This window comes from Yamadazyma tenuis, chromosome 2 (assembly GCF_029203305.1).
Source record: "Yamadazyma tenuis chromosome 2, complete sequence".
Taxonomy (NCBI): Eukaryota; Fungi; Ascomycota; class Pichiomycetes; order Serinales; family Debaryomycetaceae; genus Yamadazyma; species Yamadazyma tenuis.
In genome coordinates, this window is record NC_089462.1 from 1,883,705 (window position 1) to 1,911,574 (window position 27,870).

The 27,870-nt window shown below is 42.1% G+C and overlaps 12 protein-coding genes across 12 annotated transcripts; 8 read left to right on the forward strand and 4 right to left on the reverse strand. All coding sequences in view use genetic code 12, as the record gives it.

Annotated features, from left to right (window-relative positions):
• Positions 1-86: 86 nt before the first annotated feature.
• PSN45_002229 (uncharacterized protein) lies at positions 87-2,905 on the forward strand (the record flags this gene model as incomplete). Its single annotated transcript, XM_006689188.2, has 3 exons — positions 87-442; positions 684-1,652; positions 1,918-2,905. 3 exons carry the CDS (start codon positions 87-89, stop codon positions 2,903-2,905), a joined length of 2,313 nt encoding a protein of 770 aa, XP_006689251.2.
• A 59-nt stretch (positions 2,906-2,964) lies between these two features.
• On the reverse strand, positions 2,965-4,449 carry DBP5 (RNA helicase required for poly(A+) mRNA export; the record flags this gene model as incomplete). Its single annotated transcript, XM_006689187.1, has 1 exon — positions 2,965-4,449. The coding sequence occupies one exon, from the start codon at positions 4,447-4,449 to the stop codon at positions 2,965-2,967; it is 1,485 nt and encodes a 494-aa protein (XP_006689250.1).
• A 65-nt stretch (positions 4,450-4,514) lies between these two features.
• On the forward strand, positions 4,515-8,287 carry PSN45_002231 (pyruvate decarboxylase; the record flags this gene model as incomplete). Its single annotated transcript, XM_006689185.2, has 3 exons — positions 4,515-6,141; positions 6,224-6,266; positions 6,535-8,287. 3 exons carry the CDS (start codon positions 4,515-4,517, stop codon positions 8,285-8,287), a joined length of 3,423 nt encoding a protein of 1,140 aa, XP_006689248.2.
• A 149-nt stretch (positions 8,288-8,436) lies between these two features.
• PSN45_002232 (uncharacterized protein) lies at positions 8,437-12,232 on the reverse strand (the record flags this gene model as incomplete). Its single annotated transcript, XM_066157822.1, has 2 exons — positions 8,437-10,491; positions 10,622-12,232. 2 exons carry the CDS (start codon positions 12,230-12,232, stop codon positions 8,437-8,439), a joined length of 3,666 nt encoding a protein of 1,221 aa, XP_066013919.1.
• A 1,100-nt stretch (positions 12,233-13,332) lies between these two features.
• Positions 13,333-14,090, forward strand: PSN45_002233 (NAD(P)-dependent dehydrogenase; the record flags this gene model as incomplete). Its single annotated transcript, XM_006689184.1, has 2 exons — positions 13,333-13,566; positions 13,626-14,090. 2 exons carry the CDS (start codon positions 13,333-13,335, stop codon positions 14,088-14,090), a joined length of 699 nt encoding a protein of 232 aa, XP_006689247.1.
• Positions 14,091-14,698: 608 nt separating this feature from the next.
• On the forward strand, positions 14,699-15,457 carry PSN45_002234 (NAD(P)-dependent dehydrogenase; the record flags this gene model as incomplete). Its single annotated transcript, XM_006689183.1, has 1 exon — positions 14,699-15,457. One exon carries the CDS (start codon positions 14,699-14,701, stop codon positions 15,455-15,457), a length of 759 nt encoding a protein of 252 aa, XP_006689246.1.
• Positions 15,458-15,926: 469 nt separating this feature from the next.
• Positions 15,927-16,685, forward strand: PSN45_002235 (NAD(P)-dependent dehydrogenase; the record flags this gene model as incomplete). The annotated part of the gene is made up of 1 exon (XM_006689182.2): positions 15,927-16,685. The coding sequence occupies one exon, from the start codon at positions 15,927-15,929 to the stop codon at positions 16,683-16,685; it is 759 nt and encodes a 252-aa protein (XP_006689245.1).
• A 1,523-nt stretch (positions 16,686-18,208) lies between these two features.
• On the forward strand, positions 18,209-18,805 carry PSN45_002236 (uncharacterized protein; the record flags this gene model as incomplete). The annotated part of the gene is made up of 1 exon (XM_006690141.1): positions 18,209-18,805. One exon carries the CDS (start codon positions 18,209-18,211, stop codon positions 18,803-18,805), a length of 597 nt encoding a protein of 198 aa, XP_006690204.1.
• Positions 18,806-20,193: 1,388 nt separating this feature from the next.
• On the forward strand, positions 20,194-23,310 carry MPH1 (3'-5' DNA helicase; the record flags this gene model as incomplete). Its single annotated transcript, XM_006689180.2, has 1 exon — positions 20,194-23,310. One exon carries the CDS (start codon positions 20,194-20,196, stop codon positions 23,308-23,310), a length of 3,117 nt encoding a protein of 1,038 aa, XP_006689243.1.
• A 776-nt stretch (positions 23,311-24,086) lies between these two features.
• TMA20 (translation machinery-associated protein 20) lies at positions 24,087-24,629 on the forward strand (the record flags this gene model as incomplete). Its single annotated transcript, XM_006689179.1, has 1 exon — positions 24,087-24,629. The coding sequence occupies one exon, from the start codon at positions 24,087-24,089 to the stop codon at positions 24,627-24,629; it is 543 nt and encodes a 180-aa protein (XP_006689242.1).
• Positions 24,630-24,639: 10 nt separating this feature from the next.
• PSN45_002239 (uncharacterized protein) lies at positions 24,640-26,115 on the reverse strand (the record flags this gene model as incomplete). The annotated part of the gene is made up of 1 exon (XM_006689178.1): positions 24,640-26,115. The coding sequence occupies one exon, from the start codon at positions 26,113-26,115 to the stop codon at positions 24,640-24,642; it is 1,476 nt and encodes a 491-aa protein (XP_006689241.1).
• Positions 26,116-26,211: 96 nt separating this feature from the next.
• On the reverse strand, positions 26,212-27,762 carry NUG1 (nuclear GTP-binding protein nug1; the record flags this gene model as incomplete). The annotated part of the gene is made up of 1 exon (XM_006690139.1): positions 26,212-27,762. The coding sequence occupies one exon, from the start codon at positions 27,760-27,762 to the stop codon at positions 26,212-26,214; it is 1,551 nt and encodes a 516-aa protein (XP_006690202.1).
• Positions 27,763-27,870: the final 108 nt, after the last annotated feature.

Here is a 27,870-nt window from a genome sequence, read left to right on the forward strand (position 1 = left end):
GCTCTGGTTCGTACTGATTTTGCTGTTGTTCGATCTGGCGCTTAGTGAGATCAATACATTTTATCCGCAAAACGGCTTAATAAAATATGTATCAGCAACCAAACCATTCATACGCCTCTGCCGAGTCGTTGAGAAGATTGTCGTCCAACAACCCGTTCAGAGGTATCCCTGACTCGGCCTCAAATCGTGTTAGCTCCACCTCGTCCGGTGGATCTCTGAACATAGTGCGGTCACCGCCTTCTCGCAGCTTCGAGCTGTGGGTTGAGAAAAACAAAAAGTTGATAGAAGAAGACGACTCCATCGATGATGACCACTATAACAACTACCTTTTGTTGGATAGTCACGTGTCAGGTCTGTCCACTCGTAATTCGAGTGCTCAGTCAGATCTCGCACCTCCTCAAAAGCCTCGTCCCACCAGAACCAACTCCGATCCCAGTGTCAAGTATGTATATTTACTAACAAGCCTGCTTTATGCAGGGGCCTTGGGTTCTTCCCCCCTCCATGCAATATCAGTTCTTCCTCGAGACGCTCAAGTCATCTTTTGTGGCACTAAGCCTCGTCAGCCAAACGGTTAGGCGCAGGTTGTTTTCGCGCTCACATTTAGAGGTTGCTGTGTTTTTTTGTGTGTGAACAGCCCCTGATAGCATTTTTGTTTTGTTACTCACAACTAACTTTTTATCTAGGATGTCTTCAAACAATCCCTTCGCCAGTGCGTTGAATGGCGGTTATGTCCATTATAGAGATGCTCCTCCCCCACCTCCTGGTGGTACCCAACGTCTGAATTCTGATGATTCTCCTTCCAGACCTCCCAAGTCCACTGTTCCTCCACCCCCTTCTTATGAAGAGGTTGCTGGCCCCGAAGGCACCAGGAGGGAATACCCACGAGAGAAGGTTCCAACCTCCAGCTCCAGATCCTCAAGACCTCACAGGAGTCATAGTGACAGTTCTCAACACCACAGGAGCCACCGGTCTAAAGAAGGAAGCGGCAGAGAAAGGAGTGAAAGAAGTGAAAGACATCATAGTTCCAGTAGGCATCATACGAAGTCTTCTTCTAAGAGGTCCCCTTCCAAGAAGTCACCATCCAAGAAGACGGTGGAGCCTGTTAAAAGTAAGAACCTAGACACCATTGATAAATTGGATGTGACAGGGTTCTTCGGAGGTGGGTTCCATCACGATGGTCCATTTGATGCATGTACTCCTCACCGTAATAAGGATGGTAAGTTGGCCCCAGTTATGGCGTTCCCTGTTGATGGCCCAAACAGCTCTATTAGAGGAGGTACCAAGTTTGATCCAAACCAACAACTCGACTTGGCGTTCGGTAATTATACCGACCAAAATGAGATTGTCGGTTCCAAATTCGTCAACAAAGATGATCAACCATATATTAAGACGAACAAGCAAAGTCACGATATAACTACCACCTTATATACCCCAAAACAGACCCCCTCGGTGATCAACTTTGACGCCAATATCAAGAGTGAGCCTATCCATGGCACACCCACTGCCGGGTTAGGGTCCACCACCTTTGTGGATGGCGCCCCGGCACCTAAAAATGATGAGTTTCTTAACGTAAATAACGGAGGATTGGGTAGAAAGAAGTCTTTGGTACAAAGATTAAGAAAAAATAGTGGTTCCGATTACCCCAAAAATAGGTCAAATGATGAGTTAAACATAACGCATTCTTTCGATTCTTCTGAAGGTGCAGGAAATTCTTTAATGAGAAGAGTTAAAAGTTTGAAGGTAGGAAGGAGAGAAAGATGAAGTGTTGAAGTGCTATGATTTAGTGTACTATAATATAAAAATTGTGTTGTTGCAACAATTATTCGCGATTGGATTTTCTATGGGAATGAAAAATCTTCAAAAAATTTTCAACCTGGTACCATACCGTAAAATGTTAAAATCACATATATGTAACAGGGTCTTGAGAGCTCCGACCGCTTTCAGGGCTGTGAGAGCAGTTTCTTCTTATACCTTGCCCAATATCCATCTTTTGGAAGAATTAAACGTCAATAAGCAAGACTTCAAAGGGCTATTTTCTCACTCGACCTACAATCAACTATGGTTTCAAAGAGGTGAAAAATTGATTGAAGAATTAAACGAATTATTGATCGAAAACCAAGTGAATCCTCCTAACAACTTGAATGAACTTATCAGCTTGACCATAAATAAACCTCAGTTGCAAAAAATCTACAGTAACTCATCCTTATTATTCAATTTGCAGTTCTTCTTGGAAGGATTGAAAGAAGCTAATGAAACCTATGAGTTCCAGCAGTTAAACGAGGGGGAAATATTCCGTAATCCAGATATAACAGAAGTTTCCTCTAACATCCCCCAAAACGAAGCTTTTAAAGACTGGCTTTCTGCATCCTTTGGGTCTATTACCGAATTCAAGAATTTGTTACTCAACTCTGCCAAAGCCATTAAAGGTGATGGTACTACCTGGTTGGTGGCTCAGCCAAACGTCAGTGAGTCTTCATTGAAGTCCAACTTCACTGGATTGTTTAACGAATCCAACGAACCCAAATACACCAAGTTAAGTGTGATGAACACATACAATGCGGGAGTGGTTGACGACTCGATTAGATCTGGCCAATTATTCAAATTGCAACAACAGAAAAAGGCCAAGTTAGTGATGGAACAAGAAAAAGAAGGAACCCAAGTCAAGCAAACTCCAGAAACCGAAAACTATTTGGGAACTGTGGAAGAAGCCGAGTTCACCCATCTGTTTTCTGATAAAAAAATCATACCTTTGTTGGCAGTGGATGCGTCTTTGAGAAACTACTTATTGGACTACGGGGTTTTTGGTAAGCAACAGTACCTTGAAAATGTCTGGAATTGTGTCAATTGGTCAGTGGTGGAGCAGAGATTACCTCCTAGATTCATTGCCAACTTCACCATTGAATAGATAAGATAACTTGTATATATATTAAACTTTATTAATTACATTCTTTAGTATTGAGGGTTCTAGTTTTTCAAAGCCTTTTTGACGATTTCTTCCAATGCGTCTAAATCGTCTGTTGGTACTCTAGTCAATTCGATACCAGTACCAAAGTAATTCTTGATGGCGGTCAAGGTATCATAAGACTTTTTGTCGTGTACAAAAGATATAGACACACCGGTTCTACCAAATCTACCGGTTCTTCCAATTCTGTGCAAGTATGTGGAAGGGTCTGGTTTACCATCCTTATCGGTTGGCAAATCGTAGTTAACCACCATAGAAACTGAAGCAATATCAATACCTCTGGCCAAGACATTGGTGGTGATCAACACCTTGGATCTGCCTTCTCTGAAATCGTCGATTAATCTGTCTCTCTCACTGTTATCCAAATCCGAATGTAACACCGAGATCTTATGTCCCTCTTTCTTCATCTTACTGTACAATTGATTTGCGGTGGCTTTCCTAGCAACAAAGATGATAGACGAGGCGATGGTCAATAATCCGTATAACTCGAGTAACATCTCAAACTTTTGGTTGTCGTCTTTACAGTCCATGTATAATTGTTTGATGGCATCAACATTCAACTCTTCTTGTTTCAAAGATAAGGTGTTGGCATTAGGAACGAACCTCTCGGCAAATTGTCTCACTTGGTCTGGGAAAGTAGCACTAAAAAGTACCAACTGACAAGTTTTAGGTACCATCTTTTTGATTCTGACACTCTGGTCAGTCAAACCTTGACCATCCAACATATTATCAGCTTCGTCCAACACGAAAACCTTGACATTCTTAAGGTCCAATACACCTCTTTTCTTGAGTAAGTTCACCATCACACCAGGAGTACCCACTAATATTTGTCCATCGATTCTTTCACCAAGTTTGGTGGATTCTGGAACGATTAACTGGGTGGTTATACCGGTAAACTTACCCATCGTCTCAATAACATCCAAGGTTTGTCTGGCCAATTCTCTGGTTGGGGACAAACAAACACATTGTGGAGCCTTCAAGTTTACATCGACTCTGCTCAACATGGTCAAGGAGAAAGCAGCTGTTTTACCAGTACCAGATTGGGACTGTCCGATCATGTTTGTTGGTGGCTCAGAGAGTAAAAGTGGCAAGGCCTTTTCCTGAATTTTTGAGGGTTTGGTGAACTTCATGGCATATAAACCTTTTAGTAAGTTTTCAGACAATCCCAATTCATCAAAAGACTTAACAGAATATAACGGGGAATTTGGATCAGCTTGTAAGTCTGCCAACTTGACTTGCACTTCATAAGTTGATTGAATCAAGTTACTGTCGACCTTTGTCTCTTCCTTTGGTTCTTCAGATTTGGAATCCTCTTTGGACTCTTCAGACTTTGCTTCTTGGTTAGGTTCATCCACAAGAGTTTGAGTCAAGTTCTTAGGCTCTTCAGCCGTCTTATGTTCATCGGTTTTGACTTTATCATCCTTGTTGAGAGACAACGAGGAAAGAAGCTCAGCAGCATCGTTTTCACTTTTATTTGTATCCGACATCCTTTATGTTATGTAAATTTTTCAGTATCAAAAAAGTTTTCGCGGTTTGAACCAAGCGGATAACTATGGGTAACGATATAGATTCTACAACACGTGTGGAGATGAAATCCACATCTGTAAATACTCGAGAGTATTCATTGTGGAATATATGGATCATATCTGTGTTCCTTAAGCTTTTGCTATCAATTGGATACCATTCCACCGATTTTGAGGTCCACAGAAACTGGCTTGCAATAACATATAACTTACCCATCAACAAATGGTACATAGAAAAAACCAGTCAATGGACGTTGGACTATCCTCCATGTTTTGCATACTTCGAATGGGTGTTGTCTCATTTAGTACCTCAATTCGTTAAAGATGATGGGTGTTTGAAATTGGTGGAAAAGGGCCAATATGGTTTGCCAACGATCTTTTATCAGAGATTGACAGTCATATTAAGTGAGTTTGTTTTGTTTTACGCTTTGAAATGGTACATAAGGTCATCCAAGAGCCAGGCCGAAGCTAGAAGAGCATATGTCGTGGGGTCTAGTTTGATACTTTCTCCAGGCTTGTTATTGATCGATCATATCCATTTCCAATATAATGGTATGATGTACGGATTATTGGTATTGGTGATCAACAACGCCAGATTAAAGAATCACTTGCAGTGTGGGTTCTGGTTTGCGTTGCTTCTTTGCTTCAAGCACATTTATCTTTACTTAGCACCTGCCGTGTTTGTATTTTTATTGAGAGATTACTGTTTGAACTTGAAATTCAACAAGCGTAAAAGTGTGTTTTGGAACACGTTGCACTTGATCAACTGGATGAACTCGATCAAGTTGGGCTTGATTGTGGTGGGGACTTTTGGGGTCTGTTTTGCTCCTTTCATTTACTATCAACAAATTCCTCAGTTGTTGGAAAGGTTGTTTCCCTTTAGTAGAGGATTGACCCACGCTTACTGGGCACCCAATTTCTGGGCCATCTATTCCTTCACGGACAGACTCTTGATTTTGGTTTACAAAAACATTCCCCTTAGTCGGATACCGCTTTTGAGTTTTTTCAAGTTCAACGAGGCCTTGTTATCTGATCCTAAGTTTGCAAATACTTCCACCAGAGGAATCGTGGGAGACATTGAGTTTTTAATTTTGCCCACCATCACCCCCAAATTGACATTTCTCCTCACACTATTCTATCAGATTATGGCACTCATTCCTCTTTTTATTCAGCCAACTTTTTACAGATTTGTGGGATCTTTGGGCTTATGTGGGTTTGCATCCTTTTTGTTCGGCTGGCACGTCCACGAAAAGGCTATCTTGTTAGTAATTTTCCCCATATCTTTCTTGATCGTTAATGACACCCGCTTATTGACCCCTTTTAACTTGCTTGTAAGTTGTGGATATGTTTCGTTGTTTCCTTTGATATATACCAGTTCGGAGTGGCTCATCAAGGTGTTGTACACGTTTTTGTGGTATGTGATATACACGTATAACTTCAGAAATGTTACTAAGATCCCAAAGCACAATAAGGGACACGATCTTATCTTGGATCGATTTATCAATTTGTACATATTGGGATTATTGGTGGTTGTGGGGGTCACCAGTTGTATCGACCTATTTGAAACCAAGTTCGAGGTGTTGAAGAGATTGGAGTTCCTCAAGTTGATTATCATAAGTGTATACTGTGGGTTTGGGGTCATTGGCAGTTGGAACGGTTTTTCTTGGGCATTCTTTGTCAACGATTCAATCTTCACAGAAAAGTCTTGAGGATTTAACATGGTCGGTTTCAACAATAGAGTCTAACGATAGAATGGTTAACGCAGTTGACAATCCTGATAGGTTTCAAGATTCAAGAGTCTAAAGATAGAATGGTTAATGTACATGATGTCTAGGTCAGTTTCAATAGTGCCGTTATGGCTGCTTTGTACTGTTGTGATTTGCTATAGGTCCCATCACCAGATGTCTCCGATTCTGTGTTAACAATAGGCCGCGCAGGAACCCTTGTAATTGCAGCAACTAAATTCGCATTAACTCCGAGAGTCAGCTCATACTGAAAAATCCCCTTTGTACAGTGTTCCTGAAAAATTATTCCTCACTTATATTCCAGAAGTATTCAAATGTCAGAAGAAACCATCAGTTTAGGAACATACTTGTTCGAGAGATTACACCAAGAGCCAATTGGCTTAAGGTCTATTTTCGGAGTCCCCGGAGACTTCAATTTGACGCTCTTAGATAAGATTGATGATGTGAAGGGTTTGAGCTGGAAAGGAAATGCCAATGAATTGAATGCTGCGTATTCCGCAGATGGATATAGCAGAGTTAAGGGAGGCATTGAGCAGAACTCGGAGAAAGGAGGAAGTGGTTTTGCTGCTTTAGTCACCACCTTTGGTGTGGGAGAGTTGTCTGCCTTAAATGGGATTGCTGGTGCTTATGCTGAGCACGTTGGATTATTACACATTGTGGGAATTCCTTCTATTGCTGCTCAATCCAAACAGCTTTTATTGCACCACACATTAGGAAACGGAGACTTTACTGTGTTCAGGAAGATGTCTTCCTTCATCTCCCAGACTACGGGATTTTTATCGGATCCTGCCACTGCCGCTGGCGAAATCGACAGATGTATCAGAGAAGCTTATATCAACCAAAGACCTAGCTACTTGGCGTTTCCCTCCAACATGGTAGAAGTTGAGGTACCTCGGAGCTTGTTGGACACTCCGATTGACGTGAGTATTCCAAAGAACGAGGAAAGTGAAGAAGATGAGGTGATTGAAAGAACATTGGAATTGATCAAATCGGCCAAAAATCCCATTATCTTAATTGACGCTTGTTGTGCCAGACACAACTCGACCTTAGAAGCCAGTAAATTGATTGAGTTGACCAATTTCCGGTTTGCTTTAACTCCAATGGCCAAAGGTTCGAAGTACATCGATGAAGCTCATCCCAATTTCACCGGTATCTACGTTGGTTCGTTGTCATATCCAAAGGTCAAAGAAGCAGTTGAGTCTTCTGACTTGGTGTTATCCTTAGGTGCTATGCTCAGTGACTTCAATACCGGTTCGTTTTCGTATTCTTACCTGACCAAAAACGTTGTGGAGTTTCACTCAAATTACATCAAAATCAGAAGTGCTCAGTATCCCAACGTTAGAATGAAACAAACGTTGCAGAGGTTGTTGAAATCGTCCGAATTGAAGGAAGCGGTCAAGGGATTCAAGCCAACTGCCGTTGTCAAAGACCCATTTGAAGTACCCGAACCTGGACAGAAGTCCATCTCTCAACAATGGTTGTGGTACCATTTGGGAGAATTTTTGCAAAAGGGAGATGTTATCATCACTGAAACTGGTACTTCTTCCTTTGGTATTGTCCAAACTCCCTACCCTCCAGACGCTTTGGGGATTTCTCAGGTATTATGGGGCTCAATTGGTTATTCGGTGGGAGCCTTGTTTGGAGCTGTTACCGCAGCTGAAGAGTTTTCGTCAAGAAGAACTATCTTGTTTGTAGGTGATGGTTCTTTGCAGCTCACAGTCCAAGAGATCTCGTCTATGATTAGAAACAAGAACAAACCATATATTTTTGTCTTGAACAATGATGGATACACTATTGAAAGGTTGATTCATGGTGAGAATGCTGGCTACAACGATATTCAACCTTGGAAGCATCAAGAGTTGTTGAATACTTTCGGGGCCACTGACTTTGAATCTATTAAGGTATCCACTCTTGATGAGATATCCAAGTTGTTCAAGGATAAGGATTTTGCAAAAGCTGATAAAATCCGGTTGATTGAAATTATGCTTCCCAAGATGGATGCTCCACAAAGTTTGATCAAACAGGCAGAGTTATCTGCCAAAACCAATAGTGAGTAGATGTTTCTTCAAATACACGTTTCATTTTATTAATGCTTCAAACAGCGAGTATATAATGTTCAATACAGGTTTCATTTATTACGGTTTTTTCAACTAACAATTTCGTAATATATACACTATTCTACAAGTATTCTACAATATGTGCAAGGTCAACTTTCGGTTTTGTCGCCGAAAATGTAATCAGGGAATAACGATTCCCAGTCTTGGTTGAACAAATCCGAAGTCATCAAGACTGGTGGCCCACCAAAAAAGTCCAAATTTTCGGTGTTTGTGGAGTTGGACGAGTTTAGACTCAACGTCACGTTGTTGGAAACAAACTGGTATGCATCTTGATCGGGATGTGCAAAGTGGTTATCTTCCAATTTGGTTTTCAGATCATCAAAAGGTGTGAGGGAAGCTTGTCTGTTGACTGGAAAGTCTTCGTTCAAAGATAAGTCGTTCAAGTTGAAGTCGATATCGCCATAGTTGGACAATTTGGAGGTGATTGAAACAAACGATTTTTTGGAGAGATTCCAGGTTCTTGACGTCTCTTTCAACACAATTAAGAAAAACCTGAGCTTCGTATTCTTGTGATCTATGACGTTTCCGGAGCTGTTACTCAACAAAATGATGGACAACGATAAAATGGAACAATATACAATTAATATCGAGGCTTTCCTCAACCCATGAACCGACTTGAACTTGCTTATTGATATAAATAAATCCTCAATAGCATCCAGGCATATTTGTCTTGGAATGAGCTTGAAGTTCAAGTTCTTGAAAACGTCATCGTCAAGCCCAATAAACGGTCTGTTCAAACAAAAAATCAAAATATAGTAGTAATATCTGATACTACTCAAGGTCGGATTATCCCCGTTCAAAAGAAGTAAATCTTTTGTAAGTTGCATATCTGGGGGCAACGCCGTCTTCCAGTTCAATATCTTTACGTTATACTCATCAAGCTTCAGCAACACCTTATTGAGATTCGATGACTGGGACGAATCTTTATAGAAATTGATGTCCTCATTGAAGTTCTTGTTGAAAACATCATTCAACATATTCTCACTAATATTGATCAAGTTAATGATTTTTTTAAGCGGATCTGAAATGTTAGAAATCTTGAGTGGTTTTGCCTTTTCGACTTCGTCCAAGTACCTATATTCGTCGATGTCATCCAACTCGGGCAAATCGTCGGTTTCAGGAATCGTCGTATCACTCAACTTCAACAACGAAGGTCTTCCTAAAATCAAACTAATAAAGTGGTCGGCCAAGTATACTCCCCAGTATATTCTGGACTTGATATCGTTGTCGATTTTCTTACTGTAAACTGACATTTTTTGTTTCAAAAACCAGGAATTTGGGTGCAACTGGAATCCCAAGTCAAATCCCATTCTGATCGCATTCCCGCTCAACATCCACCCATTGGAATTAGACCCGTTGAAAATGTCATAGAAGGCCAACAACAAGTAACTTTGTAGGGAAGGGATCGAAGGATGGTTTAACCGGCTTAAAAGCAAATTCCGGGCTTCATTGTAATAGTTAATAGAGTTCGAATATATCTTATCGTCATCGGACATCCTCGCTCCTAAAGCACAAATACTAAGAATAAGTACTTTTGAACAATAGATATTGTAAAACTGGGGCTTGAAGAACTCTTGCAAGAAGGCCTCTCGAAAGATAAACATATTCAAGTCAGGATACTGCCACACAAAGAATAATTTGATGCAGTGCAAAATATCGGGCATCTTGTTGAATTTATTGATTTCCTTAAAGTCTTCAGGAGAGTTATTAGAGTGCTTCCCGATCAATTCGTCATCGTAAATGGACGTAGGTCCGTACACCCCTACGTCGTTGTCCTCGTCGTAGCTCGAGCTGGCACTGTGGGAGTGTTTGTGTTTGTGGTCACTGGTGTCGCTATTATCCGACACAATGCCACTCGTCATATCGTTAATACTGATGGACTTGAGGTAGTTGGCCTTCTCTTCTGGAGTTTTGATGTCATCCAACACCTTCAAAACCTCGATCAACTTTAGGTGTTTTTTTTCCAAGTTTTCGACATACTTGACGGTATACCGCTTTTTTCTCATGTCATCCACCACTTTAACGCAATCAAACTTACCCTTGACGCAATTTGAACATGGATACTCATAGTTACATTTGATCTTCTTCTTTCGGCACCGCTGGCACGACATGAGTCTTGACTTGCTCATGATGAAGTGTTTGCCCTCAGAAACCGTAATTCACTTACTGAGTAGTTAGATAAGAACGCGATCGTTGATGAGCATTTTAAAGTGCGCACCCACCGATGTATATTGACTAGTTTAAGAATAAGATTTGGTATGTAGAATAAATAACCACTACCACCCCGATGATGGCCAACGTGTAGTCTAAAGACTTGTATATCTTGTCTCTGGTGGAGCTTCCCAATGTTTTCAAGTGGATCAATGGTGGGTAGATATAAACCAATGGAATACAGGCAAAACACCCGTTGAAACTGACAAACTTGTCGATGTTATCAAAGTTGCAGTAAGCCACGATACATATCACCAATAGAAAGGCAACCCGGTAGATGTTCTTTAGCCACTTGATTCTGCTGTTGAACTTTCCCGAGTTATAGAGCTTCCCGTTCTTGAAGAACATCGACGAGTTGAAAATTACGTTCTCTAAGATCTTAATAGCAGGAAACAACTGTAATGGGGCCGTCAAAAACACTGCCACTGAGTACAAGATCAAGATGGCTTTGATGGAGATGTTGGTGTATGGCAAGTTCAATAAGATGATGGTTTCAACTTTATCCCCAAAGGTCAAGTAACCCAAGACCCCCACAGTGGTGAATAAAAGGGTGATGGCGATCATGGAAGTAGCCAACACCCGAGGAAATTGCTTGGGGTTTGACATGGACGCCTCGATGGGTAAGATAAGTCCAATACCTTCAAATGATGTCACAGCCACCCCTATCAACATCGACCAACTGTTAGAATTGAACTGAATGATGTTGGGCCCCAACCCATCTTCTACCAAGTCTGAGATGGAATAGTAGAAAATGATCACCAATCCAATCAAAATACACACCGAGCTGACCAACGAGATGAATGATAACTTGCCGATTTTCCGAATGAGCACCAAGGGGATAAGCAATATAAATTGCAGTACTACTAGATTGAATTGGCTCAAGTGGAAGAGACTCGCCATGTTTGAGGTGGTGAATAAGATATACGTAGACACAAATCCGATCTGGCTGATCAATATTGATATCAATATCAACACTTTCATGGGACTCCCATATGTCTGGAATCCAAGTTCTCCAAAAGAGCCCAATTTGAAGTAGTTTTTCAGGACAATCAAAAGCATATAACAGATAAATGTCAATACCCCAAAAATATTCAAGGTGATGATAGAGAATATCAACCCCCCGTTGGAAAACGCCTTGGGAAGGAATAGTATACCCGAACCCACCAATGCTTTGAACACCAAAAAGTATGTCTTCACATTTGACTTCGGCATCCGCTGGTTCATTTGGTGTACAAGAATAGGCTCTTCCGGCAACAACAAGCTTTCTTCATCAGCGGTGGTGTCCTGGTTGTAGCTGTCATACTCGTCATCACTCAAGTCCTCCCCGGCGAAGTTCGAGTAGATATTCAAGAATTCAATCAAGTTATTTGTTAAGAACTTGGGTGGCAGGCGATTGTTTTTGATGGACTGGTTGATGATGTATTGTCTTCGGAATCCCCCGGGGATATTGATATCAGAGGCGGTGGAGTTTCTTCTGCTTTCGTCCAAGAACGTTGAAAACGACGACGAACGTCTTAGCTTCTGAGTGTTGACAGATGTGTCTATTAAATTTCTGGTTATGTCACCACCTTGTGAGTTGATGGAAGGTAGGAGTTTGGCCACCGTGGGGTCCAAACCCTTGATTTGGCTTAGCTCCTGGTAGCTTGATGGCGGCGAGATATCGCTATGGGACATGCTTGACGAAGAAAGTGGAGTGAGAAAAGGTTATTATGGAGCCACACAGTTCTGATGCCATCCACTCGCGCGCGCGGAAAGATGATAGAGCGATGGCGATGACGAGTGTGGAGAGAATCTTCGGCAAATGTGGGAAGGGAGGGTGCGGTACAGTATGAACAAGAGTATGGATGGTATCAACGAAGTGGAGTACTTCACGAGTATGTGAAGTGCTTGGAGTATTTTGGAACGGCAGGAAATACTTTTAGCTGAATGTCTCCCAAAATGAAGTAATGTCTGAAGCAAAATCCCCAAATGAGGAAAATGTCGTGCTATGGAGCTTGACCCCGTGCACTCGGGTAGACAACATTTCCTCTGCTATTCTTTCTCGCCAATCCGCTGTGAAGCAATAGACAATGTCTAAGAGGAGGCCATATTCGTGAGTAAGTACCAACAGTGGGCTGTTCTCTGTTTTCACCACAAAACGGCGTAGGTTGAGCTGGAATACAATTTAGCGACTTTAAATTTGGCAGCGAGGTGGTGGATATTTACAAAGATGCGACTGCGAATTTAAATGTGGTACAGCTTTAGGAGAGGCACATGCGGAATTGCTGGGTGCACAAGTCCCAGGGTTGAACCGGGTGAGCTAGATCAGCGACTTCATACTGCGGCTATACTGCTTGCCCGTATCTTTGGCTCATTCCGAAAATGCCCTTCGAAACTTCAAAAAAACCAAGCAGAAATAGGCAGAAATTGAGAGAATCTAATATTAATTGGTTATTGCGGTTTTAGGGGCTCTTAGGCTTCAGTAGTATGGTTAATGTACTTCTAGCTATGTGAAGCGGCCGCTGGGCTGACAGATTGGCACCCATAGTTAAGGAAGAGGGTTTTACTCGTGTGCACGCCCAAGAATGACTTCCACCAATCTGCCAGCAAATAGGAAACTAAGTCTGATTCTACTGGGGAAATCGATCAGCCATAGTGTTTGCATTATCCCTTTCGGGGTACCAGTTACCAAAGTATGATGTTCAAGGGGAAATTGGAAAAGTATAAAAAGCAGACCAAAATCTCCATGTAATGTCCAGAGAACTTTCAGTCTCAAATTCAGTCCAAATCAAACAATGTCCACTACTTATTTAATCGTCGGTGCCTCTAGGGGAATTGGCTTCACTTATGTCAAACATTTGGCTTTAAACAAGTCTAATTTGATTATTGCGACTGCGAGAAACGAAAATGCGGCTGCAAAATTACAAGCACTCGGTCCAAATGTCAAGACTATTTTGATAGATATGCAAGACCCTTATTCCAAGTTTGAAACTTCTTTCAAGCAGCTCGAGACATTGGCTCCATCCGGGGTAGATGTTTTTATTCATAATGCCTGCATTTCGGGCCTAACTTTCTCCTTACTCCTCAGGAATATGATGTCGATGCTTATGACGAAGTCCTTTCGGTTAACATTGGAGGTGCTGCAAAAGGCTACAAGGCAGCTTATCCTTTCATTTTCAAAGGAAAGGGAATCAAGAAGATTGTGTTCGGTTCCAGCTTACTTGGCCAGGTGGGCTACCCAATTAAAGGTCAAGCTTATGCAGCTTCCAAAGCAGGCCTTAACCATTTGGGACACCAAATCGCTTCTACCAACGCCAAATCTGGAGACGAGTTGGTCAAAAACTCAGCTACAATTTTGTTGCGTCCCGGTGTTGTTAACACCGATATGACTTCAGCCCTGCTTGATTTCAAAGCAAAAGTCCCTCCTTCCTTGTTTATTAGTCAAGACGAGTCTGTCACTGGTACTTTGTCTCTTGTCGAGAAGCTCACTAATGCTGATAGCGGGAAACTTTTCAATTACAAAGGAGCAGGATTTAAATTCTCTGCCATTTAGTATATTTAGTAATACGTCACTTGGTTTTACCATAGTAATACATTTGTTCAGAAAAGTGTACTTAACTAACAGAGGTAGAATCGGCATTTGCCGGGTTGCTGGATAGACAAGTTTCCAGGTTGAACCCGGTGAGATAGAGCAGTAATTGCATTTTTACAAACTGCAGCTATCCCGCTTCTTCGTATTTCCGCTACGTTCCTGAAATGCATCCCAAAAACCAAGCACAAATGGGCAGAAATTGAGAGAATCTAATATTAATTGGTTATTATGGTTTCAACACCTCTTAAACACCGGCCGCCTTGTTAATGTACTGCGAGCTTTGTGAGACGGCCGCGAAGCTGACAAATTGGCACCCATAGTTAAGGAAGAGGTTTTTGATGATGTGCACGCGGAAGTGTGGCTTCCACCAATCTGCTAACACATTTGAAACTAGGTGCCATTGTATTAGGGATCAGCCATTGTGGTAAGATTACCTCTTTTGGCGGGTGGCAAATACCAAAGATGTTGCAAAGAGCAAGCTGAAAAAGTATAAGAGGCAGGTAAAAAGCTCGAATGTAATCTCCAGAGAACTCTCAACTCAAATTCAATCCAAAAATCCCAATCTAACAATGTCCACTACTTATTTAATCGTCGGTGCCTCTAGGGGAATCGGTCTCGCCTATGTTAAACAATTGGTTTCAAACGAGTCAAATTTAATTATTGCAACTGCGAGAAGCGAAGAAGCGGCTGCAAAATTACAAGCACTCGGTCCAAATGTCAAGACTTTCTTGGTGGATATGCAAGACCCTTATTCCAAGTTTGAAACTTCTTTCAAGCAGCTCGAGGCATTGGCTCCATCTGGTGTAGATGTTTTTATTCATAATTCCGGCATTTCGGGGCCTAACTTTCTCCTTACTCCTCAGGAATATGATGTCGATGCTTATGACGAAGTCCTTTCGGTTAACATTGGAGGTGCGGCGAAAAGTTATAAAGCAGCTTATCCTTACATTTTCAAAGGAAAGGGAACCAAGAAGGTTGTATTCACTTCCAGTTTACTTGGTCAGGTGGGTTATCCAATGGCAGCTCAAGCTTATGCGGTTTCCAAAGCAGGCCTTAACCATTTGGGATACCAAATTGCTTCTAACAACGCAAACTCTGGAGACGAGTTGGCCAAGAACTCAGCTACAATTTTGTTGCATCCCGGTATTGTTATCACCGATATGACTGCAGCCCTGATTGATTTCAAAGCAAAAGTCCCTGCAAACTTCTTTATCACTCAAGAGGAGTCTGTTAATGGTACTTTGGCTCTTGTCGAGAAGCTCACTGCTGCTGATAACGGAAAATTCTTCAACTACGATGGAGAAGAGTTGAAATACTCTGCAGTTTAGTATACTGAATATTCATTAATATGACACTTGGTTTACCATAGTAATGCATATGTTCAACAAAATGTATATAAATAAGGGAGTTGGAACAGGCACCTATCGCATTGCTGGACAGGAACGGAAAATTGAGAGTATCTTGTATTTATCGGTTATTATGGGATTAATGTTTCCTTAACTTCCGGCATCTGAATAATGTATAAGCAACTGCGAGTGCTGACAAATTGGTGCACATAATTAAGGAAAAAGTTTATTGATCTTGTGCACGTAAAGATGTGATTTTCAGCCACCTGCTAACAAATATGAAAAGTACAAAGTAAATTCGGGATTAATTATGGCGTTAAAGCTCCGGCTTCCGTGGTGACAAATACCAAAGATGCTGCAAAGAACAAGCTAGAAAAGTATAAGAGGCAGACAAAAATCTCCATGTAATGTCCAGAGAACTTTCAGTCTCAAATTCAATCCAAATCAAACAATGTCCACTACTTATTTAATCGTCGGTGCCTCTAGGGGAATTGGCTTCACTTATGTCAAACATTTGGCTTTAAACAAGTCTAATTTGATTATTGCGACTGCGAGAAACGAAAATGCGGCTGCAAAATTAGAAGCACTCGGTCCAAATGTCAAGACTATTTTGATAGATATGCAAGACCCTTATTCCAAGTTTGAAACTTCTTTCAAGCAGCTCGAGACATTGGCTCCATCCGGGGTAGATGTTTTTATTCAAAACGCTGGTATTTCGGGACCTAGCTGTTTCGCTCCTCCTCAAGAATATGAAGTTGATGCTTATGATGAAATCCTTGCCATCAACATTGGAGGTTCTGCAAAAAGTTACAAAGCAGCTTATCCTTACATTTTCAAGGGAGAGGGAACCAAGAAGATTGTGTTCACTACCAGTTTACTTGGCCAGTTGGGTTTCCCAATGGCAGCTCAAGCTTATGCGGTTTCCAAAGCCGGTATCAACCATTTGGGGTACCAAGTAGCTCTCACCAACGCCAACTCTGAAGATGTTTTGGCCAAGAACTCTGTTACAATTTTGTTGCACCCAGGTATTGTTGATACCGATATGACTACGGCTCTGGCTGATAATAGGGATAAGGTTGACGCTTCCTTGTTTATTAGTCAAGATGAGTCTGTCACAGGTACTTTGGCTCTTGTTGACAAGCTCACTTCTGCTGATAACGGGAAATTCTTTGATTACAAGGGTGAAGAGTTGAAATACTCTGCAATTTAGTAAATTGAGTAATATGACACTTGTTTTTTAACACATTCTCTAATATCAGAAAGGCCCAGCTAATTGTGGCATAGCAATAGTCATAAAGTTTTTGAAGCACTAACCATAACACGGCTTTTCTGTCGTCCATCACGCAAATTTTCAACCCTTTGAAACAGTTTCGAAACGGGCCACAAATATGAAACAGAATCGAAACGTGTCTGGAACACCACCACAGCCACAGAAGAAAAAAGCTATAGAAAACAGTGTATTTGGCAAGCTAGTGGTTCTTTGGGGGGCTATCTCGACCTTTTTAGTATTGTGAAGCATTTAAGAAACCTTTATCTTATCAGACGGCAGATTTCGGATTGTTGAGTGGATGGCGCTACCATTCAATGAACTCTAAAGCCAACTGGCGGCAAACAAGAGACTGTATCTGTCAACTTATGAGCAACAATGTTTGGTTTAGCAACTGTTATTTGAAATACAAAGACCTCGTTGTTAACATTGGTCTCACCCCCAACAATGGGAGAAAGTATATCCGAGGAAGGTTTGGCTGGAATTGTGAAGGAAGATAGAAGTCATATCCAATAAGTCCTGCAACATGATGGACACCGAGAAACGTTCTTTACGGCGGCAAATCCCATATCATGGACTTTAGGTAGACCAGGGTGAAACAAGAGAAGAGTTTTAGACTTTAGGCGAAGATTGATTTGCAGCCAATTAAGCAGAAGGAAATAGTTTGAGTGACACAAACACAAACGGGAGTCGAGCTCAATACCCTGTAATTATGCATAACAACAATACTTTGCGGCCAGTTACCTAACCCGGGTGGAATTATGGGTCAGAACCTTCGCTGGCATTAACGTAATTAGCTGAATAATAAATACCCCTATTGCCCACCAGATTGGCGCGGCGCCTATTTATGCCAAATCCAGCCACTAGCAGTGCGCCCATTTGTGGAACATGGAATGCCTGGCCGCACGGAAATGGAAACCGCGCGGGTGGCGGAACAAGCCTCTCCATGCAATGTTACATTTGATCACCATCAACTCGGGGAAGCCACCTGTGAGTGAAGAGTGTTAATTGTAACTGTAGCATGATTGTGGTGTAGGTGAGAACATGGCAATTATCAATAAACTGTTTCTGAAAGTCGTCATCCCCCCCACCTTCATATGCCCTTCCATGTGACCATGTGACCATGGTCCCTATATCCGACCAAGGGTCTTCGGAGAAACCTAGGTGCACATGCTCTTTCGCATCATGTTTCTTTTGTGGCGCCATCGCACGATAAGCACCCTCTGTTAACTTCCCCAGTTTCAGTACCCCCACCCCGGGTACCAGATCGCGCACGGGTGGGCGATGGCCTCCCCCCAAATCTCCTCAACACCTTCAGCCTCGCGGCAAATACTCCACTGCGATTTTTATCGGAAATGGGTTTTTGGAGAAGCGACAATGTGCAGGCGCCCACCCGGGAAACCACCAAATGCATAAATACCAATTGGCTTCCCCATTTTTAAGAATTTTGTGTTTATTCTTCTTCAATGAACTGTTTCGACGACTCATACATAAGTCACAACCTCCATAGTTTTGACTTTACCCATAACATTGATTACCTTGATGATGATACCCACATTCCCGATGAAGTGTTGATAAAATGCTACAAGCAGAGTAAATACGATATTTCCATCATAATACCGTCCACAGCACCACTCCGGCTCCAAAACATCGCCTGGAGACGGCTCTACAAGTCGTTGCGGAAGTTGCCGGAGGTGAGTCCACGCGTCATCAACTGGCACAAGCAGCTCGACATTAACTGGTGCTTTGGCCCTAGCTACAGCCACGAAGATTTAATTACTCCCCCAGAAAAGGTCGAGGTCAAAGCAGCTCCCATCGGTATTCCCGACGCCTATCCCCTTTTGTATACGGTATCGAACTCGTCGTCTGATACCTTGACTGACTCCGACTCACTTCTTCTGAATTCCCCCACCTCCACCTGTCTGTCGCATTCAAATTTGTCGGTGTATCACGGGATGAAAAAGAAGCGAGTGAAGTTCAATTTCATAGTCAACTCGAGAGAAATAATCAATGGGATTTCGATAGACTATGATTTTCTAGATGACTCGATTCTAAACGACTGACGAAGAAGGCTCTGGCCTTGATGATGCAATGACAATGACAAACGATATTAATAAGGACATAATGCACAGCATACAAACGAAATAATGAATATACTATGTACCACAATATACTATGTACCACGATATAACCTCATAAGTGACACCATTTCAGGTAAAGCAACAGACCATCAGGTGTACCTCGGAACCGAAAGCCTTATTGCCGAAACTCTGTTCCATACATAATTAATGTATTGTTGCCGTAGTAATCCAGCCCTGCCCCACCATCATCTTGCCTATTGGGGAAGTGCGGAGCAGCCGAGGCACTATTTTTTCCGCCTCTCTGTACGCCGGAAGTGCCATCATCCCAGTTACTAGCCTCCTGGCAGCCTCGTGCAGTTCATATAGTAGAGGTCCAGCTTCTGGAATGCGCTTACTGTGTATAACATTTCTTGCTGTTGTAGTGAGAGCACAATAAAATGTCAGTGCTCAGATGATCAGATAGCCCAGCCGCGTCAATATTATCGGGTCAATGGCACCCTAAACCTAACCCGCCGTATACGACACTGCTTAAGTCCACGTGAGGAGAGTCACTGCGCAGTGGCTATTTGCACAGTGGCTATTTACAACCGCAAATACCGCCTTGGCCCAATATTTTCTCTCCTATCTCTCTAATTGTGTGTGGCCATCGTGGCCATCTCTGTTTTAACTTCAAAACCTTCTTTAAGATTTACAATGTCATTGGCCAACGAATGTTTCCACCTGCCTGAAGCAATCGCTAGAACTAGAGCATCACTGGAACTAGAGCCACTGGAACTAGAGCCACTGGAACTAGAGCCACTGGAACTAGAGCCACTGGAACTAGAGCCACTGGAACTAGAGCCACTGGAACTAGAGCACCACTAGACCAGAAGGTGCTGGTCAGAGCATGGTGGTTCCATAACGCCGTTCCATCGCTGACTCCACACATTGTGTACTGTTAGCTCTTGTCCCGCTGGTTGAGCTTGTCGCTCAACACCAAATTAAAACTGTCTATATCCTTCAAGTGGTTCAAACTGCTCAAGTGGCTGGTCATAAGCTTCTTGTGGTTCTTGAGTAGTTCGTCCATCGGTTCGTTCAACCGCTTGAGACTTTCGGTTAGTAACCTGTATGGGTCTTCTACCATGTTGATGAAAAATTAATTCGCGTTTGAGTGCGTCTGTTGGAGACGATTCAGTCAAGTACCTGATATGGTAACTATGTAATTGTTGTCTCTGAACGGGGGTGAACGGTGCTTCTCTCTTTGGCTGTATGTTCCCTGCTTCTTTGTGCCCCTTTCTGCCCCTTTCTGCCTCTTTCTGCCTCTTTCTGCCTCTTCTGTGTGTACTTGATGCTCCTTTATCCTCAGACGTGCGCGTTTGTAATTATCCACAATGAGTGATGATGACTTTGATGATGAATTGGACCTAATGCTCAGTAAGGCTTCGGCCACCGTGGCCGTGGACTCCATTGTTCAACAGGCTCCTAACTCACCTCCTGCTTCCAGTGGGCTTTCCTCTGGTAGTTTTGGTGAAGGTATCTCCCAAATCTCCACCATATCACGCGGTGATTCAAACCAGCTACAATCATCCCGACCAGGCTCTAAAACCTCCTCCTCCTCCAAACAGCAAAGAACCCAGCGAGACCTCTTCGGAAATGTCGTATCTAGCAGCCAAAGTACCTCAGATACCCAGACATCCAAAAGATCAGATATGGCTAAAGAGGTTCCTACCCATCACGAACTCGACTACGAAAACCTCAAATCATACATATATCCTATCAATTATGAAATCAGAGACTACCAGTTCAACATCATAGAAAAATGCTTCTACAACAACATGTTGGTAGCCTTACCTACTGGTTTAGGTAAGACGTTTATTGCTGCAACCATCATTCTCAATTACTGGCGATGGTTCCCCAATTCCAAAATCATCTTCATGGCTCCCACAAGGCCTTTGGTGGCCCAGCAGATCAAGGCCTGTTTCAATATAATTGGGCTCAAAGACCAGTCAGCAGTGTTGTTGGATAAGACCAAGAGGAACAGATTGGAAATCTGGAATAGTTTCAGAATTTTTTTTACCACTCCGCAAGTAGTGGAAAACGACTTGTGCAATGGTCTTGTTGACCCCAAGTCAGTGAGTCTATTGGTGGTGGATGAGGCGCATAAAGCCAAAGGTAACTATGCCTATAACAATGTAGCCAAGTTCTTGGATCGGTTTAATAACAGTTATAGAATATTGGCCTTGACTGCAACTCCTTCATCCACAGTAGAGGGTATTAAAGAGATTGTAGGGAACTTGACGATAAATAAAATCGAAATCCGAACCGAAAACTCCATCGATATCATCAAGTACTTCAAACATAAACGTATTGACAAGATAGATGTGGATTTTAATGATAATGAAGTTATCACCAATTGTTTGATACATACAGCCAACGCGGCCGAGCCATACATAAAGATGGCAAATGAGAGACATTTGTTCCAACTGAGTGACCCCAATGACCTTTACATGTTCAAGTTGCTCGAAATAACCAAGCGGAACTTGTTGAACAATAATTTAAGCGAGGGCCTAAAATGGCAGAATCACTTTTTGCTCAAGCTTCTTTTATTTAAGGCTAATTGCATAAAGAAATTGAAGATCTATGGGTTTAATAACTTTAAAGCTTACTTCAATGACACAAGAACCAAAGTCCTTGCTTCCAAAAACAAGATGATGCTTGAGTTATTCAGTAGTGCTCCTGTTAAAGAGCTTGTTGGGTACTTGAGTAAAACTCAAGTTCAGTTTGGGCACCCCAAAATCGAAATCTTAATCGAGTACATCAATAACTTCTTCAAGACATCGGAATATGACAACTCGAAAGTCATTATCTTCTCCGAGCTTAGAGATTCAGCTTTAGAGATTGTCAGTACCATTGAAGCCATGAATAACCCCAGACTCAAACCCCATATTTTCATCGGCCAGGCCCCGGACTCCAATCCTGAAGTGGTGGACAAGCAAAATGGAGGACCCAAACGTTCTTCATCCGAGGATGCTAAGTTAAAAGGAATGAACCAGAAAGTTCAGAAACAATTGATCAAGGACTTTAAGACTGAGAAGTATAACATCTTGGTTGCAACCTCTATTGGTGAAGAAGGTTTGGACATTGGTGAGGTTGATTTGATTGTGTGCTATGATACAAGCGCCTCGCCCATCAAAAACGTTCAAAGATTGGGAAGAACAGGAAGAAAGAGAGATGGTAACATATTGATGCTTTTCTCTGATAACGAAAGATCCAAGTTTGACAAAGCCATGGACAACTATGAGTGGATCCAAAAATTCATTGTACGTAAAGAAGCGGAGTTGGTTCAGGATTGTACTCGAGTTAGGATCATCCCGTCAGGTTTCAGGCCTGCCTTGGAGAAGAAGTTTATTGTGCCAGAAGAAATTGAGGTGGACGACAATGATGAGATCATCAAGATCGCAATGAGCTATATGAACAAGAAAACCAAGGGGGGGTCGGTTACTAAAGCCTCTTCAAAGTCGGCTGCAAATAAGACAAAATCAAAGAAGTCGAAAGGTGTGGAGAAGATTGAAAAACGGTTTTTCATGCCAGACAACGTTGAGTCTGGGTTTCGGAACGTTACGGACATGTTGAAGTCTGTTGACAAGAACAAAAGAGCTCGATCTCCGCCCTTGCTGCAGGAACTTATTGACACGTCGTTTATGTCTGATGCTTCATTCAACAGGACTCTGGAAAAGGAAAACGTCGTTGAGATACCTCCTGTGAAGTCTGCTCCTGTGAAGTCTGCTCCTACAAAGTCTGCTCCTACAACGTCTGCTCCTACAAAGTCTGCTCCTACAAAGTCTGCTCCTACAAAGTCTGCAACCGAATCTGTGCCCGTCAAATCTGCACCAGTCTATCAGGTTTTGAGGGCCTCCCAGAAGTCGTTAGGAACCAAGAAACTAAAGCTTGAATCCGGTGCCACCAGCACTCAACTCCCCCAAACTGATATTAGTCCGCGTGGTGTGGCAGCCAGCAAAGATGAAACATTTTCTGACTTCGATGACTTCGATGACTTCGATGACTTCGATGACTTTGGAAATGAAAAACTCCTGGTAAAACAAGTGGAAATCATCACTTTCACTAAAGAGACTCCGGTAAAGTGTGGGTTAGGTGTTGACAATCCGATGGAGACCGCTCTGGCACCCGACAGTCAGGATGATCAGCTAGTTGATAACAGGTTCCACCCCCAGGATGGATTCCTTTCCTCTCAAGAAAAGGTGCAACTCTATACCAACTACTACAACCCCATTCCTCCTGATATCAAATTCTACGACCCAATTCACAGTTCTTGCAGCCAGTTGAGTAGCACCAAGACCAAACGTTTCAACGAAACCATGAAAAATATGGACACTTTGACGGCCAAAAAAGCCCAGACCCAACTTAAGCTGTATATAGAAATGGTCAAGGGTTCGGATACTAACTCTCGAGCATCATGCATAGAGTATTTAAATACCCATATAGAATAGGCGGTGAGGTGCCAAACGGTTACCCGCACGCCGCTCCAATCCAAATATAAATATCACCAACCTCGCCGGCGTGGAAATTCTCTTCTTTTTCTTCTTTTCTTCTTCATCTTTATGCAGGGGCATTACGTGTATCAGTGAGGATTCGTCCGAGATCATGTTTTTGCTAGTTGAAAACTAACCTGACAACTCTTTGATATGTGGTAGCCCCGAGTTACTGATGTCAAGGGAATTTTTGGACACCTTTTTTCTTTGATTATTCTTTGAATATCAAACTCTTCTTTTACCTTGAATATTGTGAGGTCATGGCGTTCGAGATAATTGAGAGGTTGATGGGAAATGTGTATTGTGACGCTCCATTGCTCTCCTGTTAAGCGTAATAATCATTGTTGTTATGTTCACTATGTGTCTACATCCTTCATACCACGGACCGTTCTGCCTTGTGCCTCGCTCGACTTGTCTACTGGCAAGTCTTGAGCTGGATACTAGCATTGGTTTACCATGCTTTGTAATGGGCTAGATTGACAAGGTTTCTTTTGAGTACGATACCATCCCATGGTGCTATTGTAATTATAAACCTTAACATTAGGCGTAGTAGTTTGGCGACTTCCGTCCTGCTGTCTCTCGTGTGTAATTGTGTTTGTGCTTGTGAATGTACTTGTACTTGGCAACCAACCGCTCTGTTCTCTCCCCACTATATAGTTGCTCATTTCCTAATGGCTGCTAACTATACATTTGAAAATTTTTTAATGCGAAATCGCTATCGAATTCAGACTAAGATGTTTAAGAAGTTCACAAAAGAAGATATTCATTCCCGGTCTAACATCAAGTCGTCGGCCCAGAGAGGCTTGAAGTCCAACTTCGTGGGACAGTTTGAGGACTTGGAGCCCATCATCGATACCATAATACCAAAGAAGTCCCAGGTTATATTGATCAAATGTGAGGACAGAATCCAATTATACTCAATCGATAATGAGGTGGTTTTATTCCAACACTTCGACTCCAATTTGATGCCCCACCTTAGACTTGTCCACCAGTACCCCGAATGTTTCCCCAGGGTCCAGGTCGACCGTGGTGCCATCAAGTTTGTGTTATCGGGAGCTAATATCATGTGTCCTGGATTGACCAGTGCCGGTGGACAATTACCCGAAGAAAACCTTGACGAAGGATCCATTGTTACTGTTTATGCCGAAGGAAAAGAACATGCTTTGGCAATTGGTAAGCTTATAATGAGTGTTGATGATATTAAATCTAAAAACAAAGGGCATGGTATCGAGTTGGTCCATTTCTTGGGCGATGGCTTGTGGAACATGCGTGAATAGTTAATGTACATTATTTTACATGATTTGCCTCTATGGCAATATAGATGTCTTGCTGATGGAGGTCAAAGTCGCCGATTCTACCTATCTCATCGTCCAAATACTGTTTCACCTCAGCCGTCAAAAAGTAGTAAAGTCTGAAACTGAAGATGGACTTGTTCAATTTACGGCTCACGCTTCCTTTTAGCCTCATGATCGTGTTGGTGTTGAGGAGCATTTGGTCGAGTATCAACTCGTTGTTCCAGTAGACCTTAATCCTTATTTTATGATAAGCAAACTCGTTGAGACGCGGACCACGAATCTCATCTTTGACGTTATGCTTCAGTTTCAACTGCTTCCATCGTTCACTTGTTTCGTTGCAAATATAGTCACCCTTTTGCACCTTGCTGATGAAATATAGTTCGGCATTCTCTATCTCTTCCCGACTCAAGCGGGACCCATTCAATTTACGTAGGCCCTCTTCCTGGGCACTTTTATCATCAACGCACTCAAACCGTGCTATCAAATTGACTGTGACTTCGTCTTCCTCCAAGCCTTCAAAAAGTGGATTGTTGTCGATTCTTAGTTCCCTAAGGCGTGATTTTGACTGTAGATCTTCGACAAACTCCCATGAATCGATCTCATTATACCTCAAATCAATGGCTTTAAAAGTGCAAGCATTGTAGATGTAATTGATTTTATTGTCAGACAAGTTAAGAGAAAGACAGTTGACGCTTGGAATTTGCGTGAGCCCATTGAATGACAAGTCGACATTTTCGATGAAGTTGAAGCTCAAGTCGTCCTCGTCAGTATACCCATTGCTTGCAAGAGTGATTTCTCTTAAATGAGGGAACTTAGGCAACACCAGCTGCTTCAAATCACTGGGCCTTATCCGTGTGTTTGAAAGCTTAAGAATCTCTAATCCGTGGATGGTATTGGATTTGGGAATAATTTCAAACCTATTTCCATTGAGATTTAACTCCTTCAATGTACGTAGCTTGTCAAGAGCCAGCCAGATGTCTCCCATATCATTAATCAAATTAAAGCTAAAGTCCAATTTTACCAAAGATGTCAAAGATAGCAAACTTCTTCCTTTGCAGATGGTATAAATGCATTTGAAGTCCAAACTGACAGAAGTCAATCGACTGAAATTGGCATTGATCTTGTTCAACTTCTCAAATCCATAACTCTCTACTTTCTTCAGTCCAATCCTTATGGCTGCCCCAATCTGATTTTCCTCCACACCATACGTTTCCAAGAGCGCCTCGTCAAACGAGACTCTTTTGTTCAAGATCTTCTTATTATTCACTTTAATAAAAGAACCTGCTCCCGCCTGTCTCGTCTTGAAATATTCAATTCCACCCACAGATCCGTTATTCTTGCCTCTAGCTGGATCATCCCACTCGACTCCAAGTGCTAATTGTTCTCCCCATTCGGGTATCTGACCCACAAATCGTACAGTTGCAAATTGGTTGTCTATGAATTGTATTCTATCATTGACCTGGTACATCTGTGAAGAAACAAGATACCGCGCTTCGAATTTTCTGGTTGACTGCAAAATTATTTTAGAATATCATTTATGAATTACATATACATTAAGTGATGCTTAGTTTAACCCGAAATTGTCGTTCAATAATCCGTCCAAATCGAACTCTTTGGCCCATGTACTTACCACGGTAGTTTGCTCAACTTTAGGGGGCTCTTTTTCTCCTCTAGATGAGCTTTTAGGAACATTGGAATCAATGGCCTCTTCGGCAGAAGCAGCATTAGCCTTTGAGTTGCTTGGTAAAACCCATCCCACAATTCTTCCATCTCTCCAATCGTTTAACACAGCTAAAGCAGCACTTTCCAAGTTAGGAACACCACCTTTTCCTAATCTTCCTTTGGTTCTGGCAATATGAATCAAGAATTGTTTACTGAATTCATTGAAGTCATTGGCTGGGAGCGATGGTAAGTTATAATAGTTCTTCAATCCCTCTGCCATTTCGGCATTCTTAGAGAATTTTTTCAACAACATGTTAAGAGGGGCAATAGGATCGATGATTTGCTTGGGAGGTAAAGCCGACAACAAAGCCAACTTTGCTTCTTGAGCAGACTTGCTCTGTTTCTTGTTGAAAATTTCATCTGGAAACACAATACCAGGAGAATCTAAAACCTTCAACTTGTTGTCGATTTTGACTTCTCTTAAAGAGGTGGTAACACCGGCTTGATTTCCAACAGGACATGCTTTGGAGTTATTTGTGTGTCTGTTCGTCAATGCATTTATGATAGAGGATTTTCCCACATTTGGATATCCGATAACACCTACTATAAGGGATCTCTTTAAGTTCGCTTTGGTAGCATAGGCTTTTAACGCTTGTAACAACGAATTGGCAGTCGAGGTCAAGGTCAAGTTTTTGTTGAAACTGGTGGAAGAAGTGGATGGAGATGCTTTCACTGGAATAGTTGGGAACATGCTCTTCAAGAAAGTTACCCATTGGTTCAATACATCGGTAGGAATCAAGTCCACTTTATTCAAAATCAAAATCAATCTCTTATTTGGATTTTGCAAAATCGCTTCTTCCACCTTTCTGGATCTGGTGGATTCAGGGTCTCTAGCGTCTAACACGTACAAAACAACATCAGCTTGGTCAACAACTGTCTTGAAAATTTTATCATATGCCTTACGGGATTTGTCCAATTCGGAATTCGTGTCTTCATCTTCGTCCATGCTTATATCATACTCCACATCGTCTTCGGAGTCCACCATTGCATCATCATCATTGACATCAAACTCACCATCGTACTCTTTGGCGGCTTGTTGGGCAGATTCTAATAATGCAGCCATTCCATTGCCTTGGTCCTCATCATCAGAACTGTCTTCCATATTAATAGCTTCACCTTTAGACAAAGCTTCTTCTCTCTCTTGCTGTCTTTGCCACTTCAATTGCTCTTTTCTTTCTTGCTCTATCTGCCTCTTCTCTTCTAATTCCATAAGAATCTTGTCCTTATATGGGAAACTTGCAGGGATACCTGGATCTCTGGTTCCTCTAGCTTTCCAAGTGACGTCCTTCTTGGACATTTTTCTATCCTTTCTTCTTTTGGCTGAAGCCTTCTTCTTAATCCCTTCTCTCATTCGAGTAGAGGTTCTCTTGGAAGTTTGCTTCTTGGCCCTCATTGTGTATTATCAGTAATGTTGGATGTCTCTCTATCAAGAAAAATTTTTGATGCGAAGAGATGCTGCAACTTTTTATAACTTGGGCGATGCGCGACCGATGAGCATTTA